The following is a 12,206-nucleotide window of genomic DNA, read 5'->3' as shown; positions in this document are numbered from 1 at the left end:
TTAAAAAAAGTTTTTAAAATACATCTTTCTCACTAGGGAAGTCTTAATTTTAGAGACTAGCAGCAAATTTTGGCATGTTAGGAAGAGAGGGTGCAGTTGGAAGAATTCCATTTTCCAATGCAACAAAAAAGAAGCCTTTCTTTGGTGTCTTTGCTTAAAGACTTTAGCTTAAACCCATCAAGGGTCTTTCCAGGGAGCCCTGCGCTGTCTGGAAGGCTTTCTTATCTACCTTGAGATAATAGCTCAACTAAGAAAGAGTCTAAAGTCCTATGCTATAGAAAACCCTTTTTATTTCCAGATTCAGCTTTGGCATCAGTTAAAGCACTCTGAGTTGGGTGGAAAGTTTCTTATTCAAGCAGCACAGGAAGATGAGGGCTCTAACAGCAGTAAAAATAAGTGGATGCGGACTTTGTGAATGGTGAGGCTCTACGCATTCCATGGTCTCTTTTCAAAGAAAAGTAAAATCCAGTCTTTTCAGCTGTTTCGCCCGCCAGGTCCATTGTTATGCTACTTCTGCCTTAGTGAGACAAGAAATAAGAACCATTTGAAGCTTCTGCCAAAAGCTTCCTTCTTCCAAGACAAACAAGCATAAAATACAAGGGAAATGGAAACACTTTGTGGTTTTATGCCCAGGCAAAGAGAAAACTAAGGCATCACAGGTCCTTACTGTTTTCTTCCACTACAAAGAACGGTCAGGGTTGGAGGGGATGGGGAATGGAGGGAGAGGTGGCAAAACATTGGCAAGTTCTCTGATAAAGGAACTTGCCCAGATTCTCTTCCCTCTCCTCAAAGTTGACTTTCAGAGACAAAGCTTTGGGTTTTCCATCTTGCTGCCAAGTTCTTGAAGAAGTCACTAATTAGTAGCTAAGCCTATGTTAAGAAAGAATCTAAATTTACTGTCCATCCTCAGATTAAGGATTTTATGTGTCAAAATGGTGGATTAAGAAATGAGAAGAGCATGGGATGCCTGGGTGGCTCAGTCCGTTAAGCCGCTGGCTTCGGCTCAGGTCATGATCCCAGGGTCCTGGGATCGAGTCTTACATGGGGATCCTTGATTCTTTCTCTGCACCTGCCTGCCACTCCGCCTGCTTGTGCTCTCTCTCTCTCTGAGACAAATAAATAAATAAATAAATAAATTTTTAAAAAAGATTCTTTATTTTATTTATTCAACAAAGAGAGAGAGAGAGATCACAAGTAGGCAGAGGCAGGCGGGGCGGGGTGGGGGCGGGGAGACAGGCTTCTTGCTGAGCAGAGAGCCCAATGCAGGGCTCGATCCCCGGACCCTGAGACCATGACCTGAGCTGAAGACAGAGGCTTAACCCACTGAGCCACCCAGGCACCCAAATAAATAAAATCTTAAAAAAAAAAAGAAAAAGAAATGAGAGCATAGGGGAAAGAAGTGCTCAATTACATCAAAGATACAGATTTATAATTTTACATCATCAGTTGTATGAGAAGCAAACATGAAAATGTTTGAAAAGTTGTATTTTGGCTAAGAGTAAAATTTTCTAAGTTGATTATTTTTCAGATTCAAGTTATATTTCAGTGCATCAACTATATGTGCTTAAATATTTTTAGTTGAGATATACTTAGAATTTTCTGCTTTCCAGCAATCTTAGAGCACTAACAGTGACAACTAGAGTAAAGGAAAAAAATATATATATATCAGGCACCAGCAATGGAGGGAGGCAGAGATGAGAATTTTGATATTTGGATATGGAATTGATCATTTTCATTGCCCTTTCTTTCAGTTTTCCTCCCTATGTCCAAAGCCAGGTATAATTTATGCTTCTGTTTGAGGGGTCTGATACTTCTTCTAGATCTAGTCTTTCCCAGATTATTACATGCTTCCAAGTTATCTTTTTATCCTGGCATCTAACTCTTCAAATCTCCCAATCAAAAGTTCCTTCCATTCCTTTACGAACACTTGCCCCACCAAGTTATTCTGCAGGTAGTAGAATGGTGACTGTTCTATTTCTGAAAGGTTGCTACACCCTGTTCAAAACCTTTTCTCTTCCTTTCTTAGAGCCACAGTCCTAATCAAGAGACCCAGAAGCTGCAACACCACGAGATTATATAAATAGTCCAAAGGGTTTGGTGGATAAAAAAAATGAAAACATAAAAATAGAAATAGAACAATTTTGCCACTTGAAATTTAAGAAAATTTGGCCTTATATTAAATCATTTTATATACTTTTAAATTTAGACCATTAGTGGAAGGTCAGGAACACCCAAAGGAATGGCTGGCTATTCTGTCTTGTTATGATTCTATCATGGCAGTTCCAAGTCTAGGATATATAAATTTCCATGGTAAAACAGCTCTTGTCTGTGAAATCAAGCCATTTATTACCTTAGTTGGCAAAAAGTAGATGAGATGTTAGAAGCATTAATTCAACAAATACTATTTTATTACTTAAAAATACAGAGTGATAAAAAAAAATACAGAGTGATCATAAGGGTATATGTCACAAATTACAAAAGAAAAATGTACAGGGAAAAGTAGAGACAAATGTGTTAAATGACAACAAGGCACCCATTCAAATGGAGTCCATTAAGAATAAAACAGTTCTTTGTTAGACAAAGTCAAGAACAGATATAGTACTATGTTAAAAATGCCAGTTACTAGAAATATAGCTCTATTAAAAAGTAGCAATGCATTGGTAGTGTATCTAAACATGTCCTAAATTAAATTATAGCATACACAGGTCCAGTGTTCCACAATACAATCATTGGTTTTAGGCAGGAATCTGTGAGAGATTTGATTGCCTATCCTGCTGAAAGAGCAAAGCCCCGGGACTGATTAACTTCCCTACCTTCCACAAAGCTTTGTTCAGGTGATTTTGGAATGTGGTATCAAACACCCCACTCATTGCTGCTCCAAGTTCCCTTAGAACAGACACTGTGGACTCATCACCGGCATTCAGAATCCGTACAAAGAATTTATTCCACAAGTCACCACCTTTTAGCCTAAAAATACATAAAACCATTTCCATCAAGATTAGGCATATAAAAGAATTCTGTATTTAAATCAGTGCTACATTATGCACTGACTGATTTAAGGTAACGGCTAGAAGTCTAGGGTTAGAACTCAAGTAATCCTTTCAAAGTCCAAGGTAGAACTATATAAAAGAGAGGAGAGCCATAATACGATAATAAAAAAGAGAGGAGAGTCTTCCCATAAGTCTCTGTTGGGAATCTACACATTTCCTCTGTGTGCTAAGATGTAGCACTGCTCTACAAAAAAGAAAAGTGAATTTTGCTCCTCTCCTCTAACTTTCCTAAAGTCTAGGTCGTTAAACAGGCTGCAGTTCTCCTTCTCCCCTGCCCAGAGTTTCATTATCTTCACAATCCTCCGAGAACCCTAAGCTTGACTAAATTAACTACTGCTTATGTCTACGATGTTTAACTTCCTTGTTTTCTTTTAACCAAAGAAGCTTGTATTATCAGACAAGGCAGAGTTGTTAGGAAACCCCAGCTGTCCCTACCTATTTGTTTGTGTTACACCCACTGAGGACCACAGCCAAGTGGAGATACCTGAATTTATCCTACAGGTCTTACATTATATTTAAAGCCCATTTAAAAAGTATATTTCAGAGACATATGAGACTGGCCAAATTCTGAATTAAATAAAGAAAAAATACAATTCACTTGTTGGGAGTAGGGGGAATGGAGAAGGGGTGTTAAATTCTCAATAGTGGTTTTTTATTTTTTTTTTTTAAGCCAAAGACTATACCAATTAATTGGTATATGGTAAGCTTATTCTGTGAAGTTATTAGCTATGATAAGCTAAAGTGGACCATGGGATATTTAATAAGTTTTATGAGTTGGCTAGAGGGAATACTAAGGTTCTGAGACCAAGCAGTTCTTATTAAGGGAGCATTTACTTCTCCAAGGAGAATTCAGTTCTCTGCTTTGATTCTACCCACTCATTAAATAAATAATAGCCTAAAATTAGTATATAATTGAGAAATTTAATTCTCTTCAAGAGATGCTTATTAACTTTGATAACAATAGCTATTAAAAAGTGCTATTAGACTAACATCAATTGATTATAAAATTATTCTTATGAAATGTTTCTATTAACACTTCTAGAATGAGAGGCTTCCATACCATAGTCACAGTCTATATGATATATCTAGGTCCAGAAAGATGTCCTAAAGTCTGAATAGTATGATTCTTATTTTTAATTAGCAATTCCTTTGTTCTGCTTCTGCACTAGATGCTCCACTGACACACTAACGAAAACTGTTCGAAATTAATGGAATCATGGCATTCGGACTAAGAAAACTAAGGCCGCCCGAGCAGAGGGCACCCAAGAGTAAAAGAAAATTATCTGGATAGGCAAAGACCCTAAAATCACCAGTACTTACTCAGATATATTTTGGCTAAGTTTCCAGAGGGACCCATCCCAGAAGACCTGTAGGTGTTCCTTGAACAATAGTAAATGTGCTAAATCTGCTATACCAAACAGATCTACCTGAAATCACAAAAAGCACCATCAGCTAAAATATTTCTCTGCTAATATCATGGCAATTTCTTTATGTAGAAAGCAGAAAGTTATTGTAGTGTTGAAGTTTATTTTATGACATACATTTTAGTAGACTGTTCCCTACTCCTACGGTGAAGAGAGAAGCTCCCCAAAGAAATGATCTATAAAGCTAACTCTGGGAATTACCCTTAAGAACAAAAGATGGGAAAAATTATCCTGAAGAACAAAACTATACAGACTGTCAAATTCAAATTTGTAGACCTACTAATGTGCATGGACTCTAGCTGTGATCTAAATGTGATCCACATGACTGATTTAAGTTCATGCTACATTTTCAATCAGCAAACGCCAAATATCCAGAGATGAGTCAGAAGGGACTTTGTATAGAACACTATCACATAAAGCACTTAACACTTGTAATCTTTTTATGTACATTGTTTCATTTAACCCTCACAACAATTCTGATACACACAGAGCAGATTGTTTAGCCTTATTTTACAAAGATTATAGAAAATTACTTACAGAAGATCACACAGATGAGTGATAGAAATGGCCCTGTTACTTAGGTTACTGAGTTAGTCATGTGTCTGCACGTGTATGTGTATAGTCTTCAGTGTTGTAACACAAAAATGGTATATTTTGCTTGACTTGGTGATATCTGAAAACTAGGTCATCTATTCCAGGGGAGAATATCAGTAAATACTATCTTTCATGGTTTATCCATGGAAGAAAGAGATTAAGAAACCCTCCTCATAGTTGCTCAGGCTTGTTTTACACTTACCTGGTAGGGAGAAGAACAGTTAGCCAGGATCTTTTGTCCTTCCAGGATCTGTACAGTCCGAAAGCCGCTGAGGATAAAAACATCAGGATGTGCCCTAAGGTCGACACTGTAGGAGAAGTCCACTATCTTCAAAGCTTGATTGTTCTTATTATAATCATAGGGATCGTGGATTCTAAGCCCAGATTTAAGAGAAAGAGATAATAAAAACAGGCCATGAAAGAAGCTGCAGAGCTGCTCTTTTTAAAAAAAAAAAAAAAAAAAAAAAAAAAAAAAGGGAAAAAAAGGTATTGCAGGTGGGTCTTAGCTATGCCAACAGCGCCCTCCTGTGGTTAGCTATGGAAATGCACCTGTAAGGGCAGTGGCAGTGTCCAGCTAAGCGGGGAATGTTGAGGTTAGTCTAGTGATACAAGGATATCTAAACCATAATGTATAGGCACCACAGAACATTTATCATATTATAGTTATTATAAAAAACAAGTACTGGAAGTGTCTTATATTAGACACATTAATAGGTACAATAGCAATGATTTACACACTGATGAGAACTATGGAAGAATTAGAAGCTTCAATAGATGTCATGGCCTTTCTTGTTCACTACTATAGATTAGGCTTTCCAAGGGTCATTCAGAGTCCTCCTTCTCAGAGTTTAACTGAAACAACAAAAGGCTGTTTTTGTGTAAGATGCCACCTCTACTGTAAACTATCCTGTTTTTATTTAACACCATATTCTCTAACTCTTACCTGTAATTCCAACCATTATTTCCTAACCCCCAAAACAGATAAAAGAAAACCTAATAACACGAATTCACTATTAATTATATTTTCCTTGGGTTTATCTATTCCATGCAATAAAGCTACTCTCCAAGAAGACATACACTATTTGTGTGAGAGAAAAAATGAATTATTTTTGTGTTCCTTTTGTCTCTGCTTTCCTCAGTTCCCTCAAATCCCTGATGAGTATCAGTGAGAGATGTTATATTTTTAAGTGTAGGCTTTGACTAATCCCATCACATACCTCCACAGCACAGAATGATACCCTTGAATTTGATGGCTTAACTGGGTTTAACTGGAACTCTAAGCCCCTTTCCTTGGCAGAGTTTGCATTTGCACTCTGGTTTAGCCACTGCTCTTAGCAATGACCTCAGTTTGGCCTGACTTAAATTTTGGTATTGAAACCAAGAAGTGCCTTGGTTTTGCTAGCACCTTCACTCAATCCATACTGGCCACATGCAGAGAAAGACTACCCAATCTAAGTCACATTCCTCCAAGGAATCATATTTTATATCTCTTCTTGTAAGGAATCATCACAATACTCAGAGTGGTTAATTTTTTTTCTGAATTAATGTATTTCCTCAATGTATTTTCTTTGAACTCTTTCAAACCATTCCCCTTGATTATTTACTTTTAGATAGCAAATACTTTAACATACTGTGTTCCTCAATACAGCATTTGTCAAGAGGCAAAAGGAAATGGAAACTATCCATATTTTAAGAGAAAGTTGACAGAATTTTAAGAGAATGAAAAGGACCAACCTGTTTCGAAGAATCAGACTCTTTGGATTCAAGTCACCATGGACTATTTCTGCTCTGTGTAATTTCTCCACTATTGTCAAAAGGTTATAAATAACTAACACTATTATTTCATGGGTAATAAGTTCACTGTGTTGAAGAAGATCCTAGAAACCAAAGGACAGAAAATTCAGTATTTCTTAAGTTGGGGTGACTGTACTTACCCTCAATACCTTATCAGTTGCTGCTTTGTACTCCTTGTTGTTCTCTACTAGAATCTGGCTTTCATAGGTTGGGTCTTTGTCTCAGTTCTAACAACACTGCTCTCCTATATAGTATAGAGTATAAATAGTGTATATATATATATCCCATACTATAAGGACTTAATGAAATAATAGATGAAGAGGGGGCACCTGGGTGGCTCAGTGGGTTAAAGCATCTGCCTTCGGCTCAGGTCATGATCCCAGAATTCTGGGATCAAGCCCCACATTGGGCTCTCTGCTCTGTAGGGAGCCTGCTTCCTCCCCTTTCTGTGCCTGCTTCTCTGCCTACTTGTGATCTCTGTCAAATAAATAAATAAAATCTTAAAAAATAATAATAATAGATGAAGACCATCAAGGATTAGCCAGGCCCACAATAGGTGCTTTATAAATGGTAATTTCAAAATACCCTCATTCTAACCATTTTAAAAAATTCATATTACCATCAAAATAACATTCCAAGGGCACCTGGGTAGTTCAGTCAGTTGAGCGACCAACTCTTGGTTTTGGCTCAGGTCATGATCTCAGGGTCCTGGGATTAAGCCCTGAGTTGGACTCTGCCCTCAGCACATGCTGTCCCTCTCCTTCCCTCTCTGCTCCTCCCCTTCCTTGGGTTGCACATACTCTCTCTCAAATAAATAAATAAAACCTTAAAAAAAAAAAACAAAAAACACTCCAAAGAATAAAATGATATATTGTGTTTGGGTTCTAAAAATAATCTACTGGGGGATAGCATAGATAGACCAAGAGTAGCAAAAATAGACCATTCCTTATGTAAAGAGTTTAGAAGTTGCCACTCTGTGTCACTCTGCCACAGACTGAAAAATCAACTCTTCTAGGATCTATAAGCATGGTGGCAGCAGTGGTAAAGGGGGTTCCTCACACTTCTGTGAGTTTTATGTCTAGGAGCTAGATCAGGTTCTCACAATAAGTGTTGGAGAAAAATTCTCCATGTGCTTCCAGAGGTGGAGGGGAAGAGGAACCATTTTGAAATAGGCTACAGGCACTGTTCTTAAAAACTGTCATCAGGAGAAACCAGTTAACCAGACCTAACCTGCTTGAGTATTATCTGAGCCTACTTGACCTGGGGAAGGGAAATAACCCAACACCAGCCTGCTCTAGCCATCATGTCTCACCTAAGGGAGGAGAAATTCTTGGGAGGAACACAGTCCAGAGGCATAGGCTCACTATAAAAGAACATAACACACAGAACTATACAATGCTTTCTTTCCCCTCATACCTTATCACCACATTATTAATGGCCAATTTATAGCAGGTCCTTTTACCCAGTATATCATGCCTGTCTGTCAAAAAAATTAGGGGCGCCTGGATGGCTCAGTCAGTTAAGTGCTGACTCTTGGTTTTGGCTCAGGTCATGGGTGAGTGAGATGGAGCTCCACACAGGGGTCTGCACTCCTCAGGAAGTCTGCTAGAGATTTTCTCCCTCGGCCCCTCCTCCCCCTCACACACGCACATGCACTCTTTCTCAATTAAATAAATCTTTAAAAAAGAAAAGAGAAAATTTATATGATAAACTAAAAGGCCAAAAACACAATCTGAAAAGACAGAGAAATATCAAAACCAGACATGGAAAAAATATTGGAATTATCACACCAGGAATTTAACTTAAGAGTGGCCATGAGCTGATGACGATCATAGTTAGATTACTGGGTCACTGTCCAATTCTGTCTATTTTTGTCTGTTTGAAAGTTGACATAATAGGGGTGGCCAGGCTGGCACAGTCAGTAGAGTGTGGATTCTTGGTCTTGGGGTCATGAGTTCGAGCCCCATCTTTCTTGGGTGTAGTGATTATGTAAATAAACAAATGTTAAGAAAAAAGAAGAAAACTGACATAATAAAAAGTTAAGAAAAAACGTACCAAAGAAGTTTTTGGTCAAAACAACTTGGGAAAGGAAAATGATCAATGCTTCAAGTTTATAATTTAATTGGTCTATTTCTAGAAGATTAACAGGAATTTTGCACTAAATTCTTTTGCTAAATGGAGCACAAATCTCTCTATTTAAGGGCTTTAAATGATAATGCTTTTATATTATTCAAACCTGAAGGGTGTAGCAGTTTATATATTGGTGCCAAACAATACAACCATCTTGGTACTGGTAACAGCTGCACAGATGATCATACTCCTCATTTAAACGTTCCTTTAACTTGAGGTTGATATAAAAGTCCCATGGGACAGGTTGAGATGATACCTGCAAGAAATTTTAAAAATAAGAGCTATTAGAATCTCTGATTATGGTTGGCAGATTCAAAACATTCCCTCCAGCCTTTATGATACCCCAACAGAAATAGTAGTAAAGGAATGTTTTAAAAGTCATAAATCAATAGTAAAAAACACAGCAGCAACAAATTCTGAAAGCTGGAAAGAGTATAGTAAGAGGTAACAATGCACTTAGCAGACCCAAGGAAAGCTGATTCTAGCAGTAAAGAAAGCTGAGCACAACTGAATTTATGTCACAGGACCATCTCCCCATGGTATAAAACTGATCACACCAATTACCTAGAGAAATAAGGTAGAGAAGGAACAAACACAGGAGTGGTTGAATTCTATTAATGAGGAAGTTAAACCCCAAACTCCTCTGCTGCTCCTATAGCCCAGCTTAACAACTGCCTCTCCTCCATTCTAGAAGACCAAAAGTTTACCCCTAGAAAGTATAAAGCAGAAGGGCTCTGGGCTAGAGGTTGCCAGGGACTGTTTAAGGGAGATAGGGGTGGGGGAAGTTTATACCTCAAATATTAAGATGTACCTGTCCGCCCCTCCACTCTCCAGACTAATTTTCCCACTTAGCTTTTAAGAAGCTAGCAGCCAGGATTATGTGCTCCAGGAAGGATATTAGAAGTTTTCTGTGAAGAATCTGATCAGCTCAAAAGAAAAGGTGTCAAGAATTGAGGCATTTTATTGAATGGCCAAGCAAGATCTTCTTACTGTGAAGCCCCAAAGCTGTTAAGGCCCTAAATACATAGAGTTTTCAGTTAGCTTTAAGAGTCTCATACTTAAATATGAATAGAGTCAAAGTCTTGAAGAATCCTCTAATATGAAAGACAGAGTTCAAAACAGACAAAAGGAAACAGATGATGCAAGGAGAAAAAAAATTTAAACCCTTGCAAATACACTCAGAGAAAGAATATTCCACCTTTGAAATGAAGAGTGGAATGTTATAAAGAAGAAAATTTTGAGAATAAAAAAGAGCTCTGGCAAATCAAATACATGACAAAAGAAATGAAAAACCCAATAACAAGTCTGAATACAAAGTTGACAAAACATTTCAGAACGTAAAGCAAAAAGACAGAGAAAAGGAGAAAAAAAGTAAGACTTTTAAAGGATCTCTAAGAGACCCTATATCCTAAGTAGAGAACAGAGAAGACTGAAAACAAGAAGTAATTTATTCTTTGAAGGAAATTTCTCAAAACTGAAGGAGTTTCCACATTGAAATGGCCATTCAGTGTCTAGCAGATGGGCAATAATAGATTTTTACCAAAAGATGTATTTGTGGAATTTCAGAATACTAGGGACAAACAGAGGATCCTACAAGGATTCAGGGAGAGGGAAAAATAGTCTCACACAAAAAATGGCAAAAGACTTTAAAAACCAAGCCACAAGCCCAAAGATAATAAAGCTATAGTCAAAATTCTAAGGAAAAAAGTTTTGAACCTAGAATTCTAATATTCAAACTACCAATACAGTAAAGGTGTGGAATAAAAAATTTTCTGACATGAAACATTTCAAAAAAATTTATACCCATGCATCCTTTCTCGGGAGACTACTAAAATGTGAAGGCTTAAATCAAGAAAGAAATAAAAATGGGAGCCAATACTACTGGGCATCCAATATAAGAAAGACGTAATGCGACTCCCTAGGAAAATGGAGAATGGAAATGTCAAGGTAGTACTCTGAGTTTGTGTTTGTGTGTGTGTGTGTGTGTGTGTGTGTGTGTGAGAGAGAGAGAGAGAGAGAGAGAAAGAAAGAAAGAAGCCCAGGATATAATTTTTCTGGATTGGAGCGGGCCAGAAAATTTCAGGGTATTTCCTCAAAAAGATAGAATTGGTAGAATATTTAGTATGTTTGGACTTCTAAGAGATATACACAATTGCCTCTCATTTTTGACATCTGATCCTGGCACACAATGCTGAGTGATTTTTTTTTATTTCTCAGCAACTTTTCTATCAGGAAGCTTATGGACTATTCAAGGGAGTTGATGGTACCACGTGGCACAGGGCCAAAGTTACTGCTTCAACCCACATTATTTTTTACAAGGTAACTGAAATGACAAAGAATCAGTCCTACCTTTATTATGGTTAACTCTGCAGAGTTTCTTGGTGTCACCCAGAATAATTTATAGTCATCACATATTAGGTATTCTTGTTTAATGCAATAATCCTCATTACCTGTTGAGAAGGTTTGATTCCATTTAAAGATCACTGTGAATATGTACAGCCCCTTAGCTTTTACTTCCTGGTTTAAGGGCTAAAGGTACTTTATATTTGTCAGTTAACAGCTAGTTAGAATACTTTTCAAAATCATTGTTAAAAGTTGAAAGAGGGGAAGACAGAATCCATACTGTTACTAGAACATGAACTTATCAGTGTGTCAACCTCTATAATGTTGTTTCTTTTTGTTCTTTTTTTTCCTTTTAATACATGAGTTTTCTTGTTTTTTGTTTTAATTAAGTAAACTCTAAACCCAGTGTGGGGCTCCAGCTTATGATCTGGATCAACAGTTGCATGTTCTACTGAATAAGCCAGCCAGGTACCCCTATAATGTTGTTCTTAGATTCTAAAAATATTTGCTGTCCTCAAGCAACAGGCTCAAGTACAAATAATAACTTACTTCTACAGTGTCATACAAAAAAACCCCATGTGTTCAATGATACTTACCCAGTTCAATTTCCTTTTCTATTTCCAACTTAGGCATTGGTCTATCTTCTATAAAAAACTCTGCAGAGGCCCTCAGCTCCATTACAGATTTCAGTAGTTGTTTGCGATACTGGGGACACCAGGGTGACTGAGTAGGGTTGTCTGGGGGAAAAAAAGGTTGAAAACAAACAAACCAAAAACCCCATCACCCCCAAAACCTAAAATGGGTGTTATAAACAGAGGAGAGGAAAAAACACCAGATTGTACAATCAACATGGCTAACCTAACAAAATTCA

At 37.4% G+C, this 12,206-nt stretch overlaps 1 protein-coding gene across 1 annotated transcript in view; it reads right to left on the bottom strand.

The window, feature by feature from the left end:
* Positions 1 to 2,386: 2,386 nt before the first annotated feature.
* Positions 2,387 to 12,206, bottom strand: part of BUB1B (BUB1 mitotic checkpoint serine/threonine kinase B) — a 47,015-nt gene continuing 37,195 nt past the window's right edge. The window contains exons 17-23 of the mRNA XM_004751084.2: positions 11,932 to 12,072; positions 11,342 to 11,442; positions 9,099 to 9,248; positions 6,803 to 6,945; positions 5,271 to 5,442; positions 4,371 to 4,477; positions 2,387 to 2,967 (exon numbers count right to left, since the gene is read on the bottom strand). Of these exons, the coding sequence (XP_004751141.1) occupies positions 2,736 to 2,967; positions 4,371 to 4,477; positions 5,271 to 5,442; positions 6,803 to 6,945; positions 9,099 to 9,248; positions 11,342 to 11,442; positions 11,932 to 12,072 (1,046 nt within the window). The 3' untranslated portion in view covers positions 2,387 to 2,735. The remainder of the gene's footprint in view (positions 2,968 to 4,370; positions 4,478 to 5,270; positions 5,443 to 6,802; positions 6,946 to 9,098; positions 9,249 to 11,341; positions 11,443 to 11,931; positions 12,073 to 12,206) is intronic.

This window comes from Mustela putorius, unplaced genomic scaffold, assembly GCF_011764305.1.
Source record: "Mustela putorius furo isolate JIRA1106 unplaced genomic scaffold, ASM1176430v1.1 tig00003898_pilon_pilon_pilon, whole genome shotgun sequence".
Taxonomy (NCBI): Eukaryota; Metazoa; Chordata; class Mammalia; order Carnivora; family Mustelidae; genus Mustela; species Mustela putorius.
Note: the sequence above shows the minus strand (reverse complement) of the source record. Positions and strands in the feature narration are given on the sequence as shown.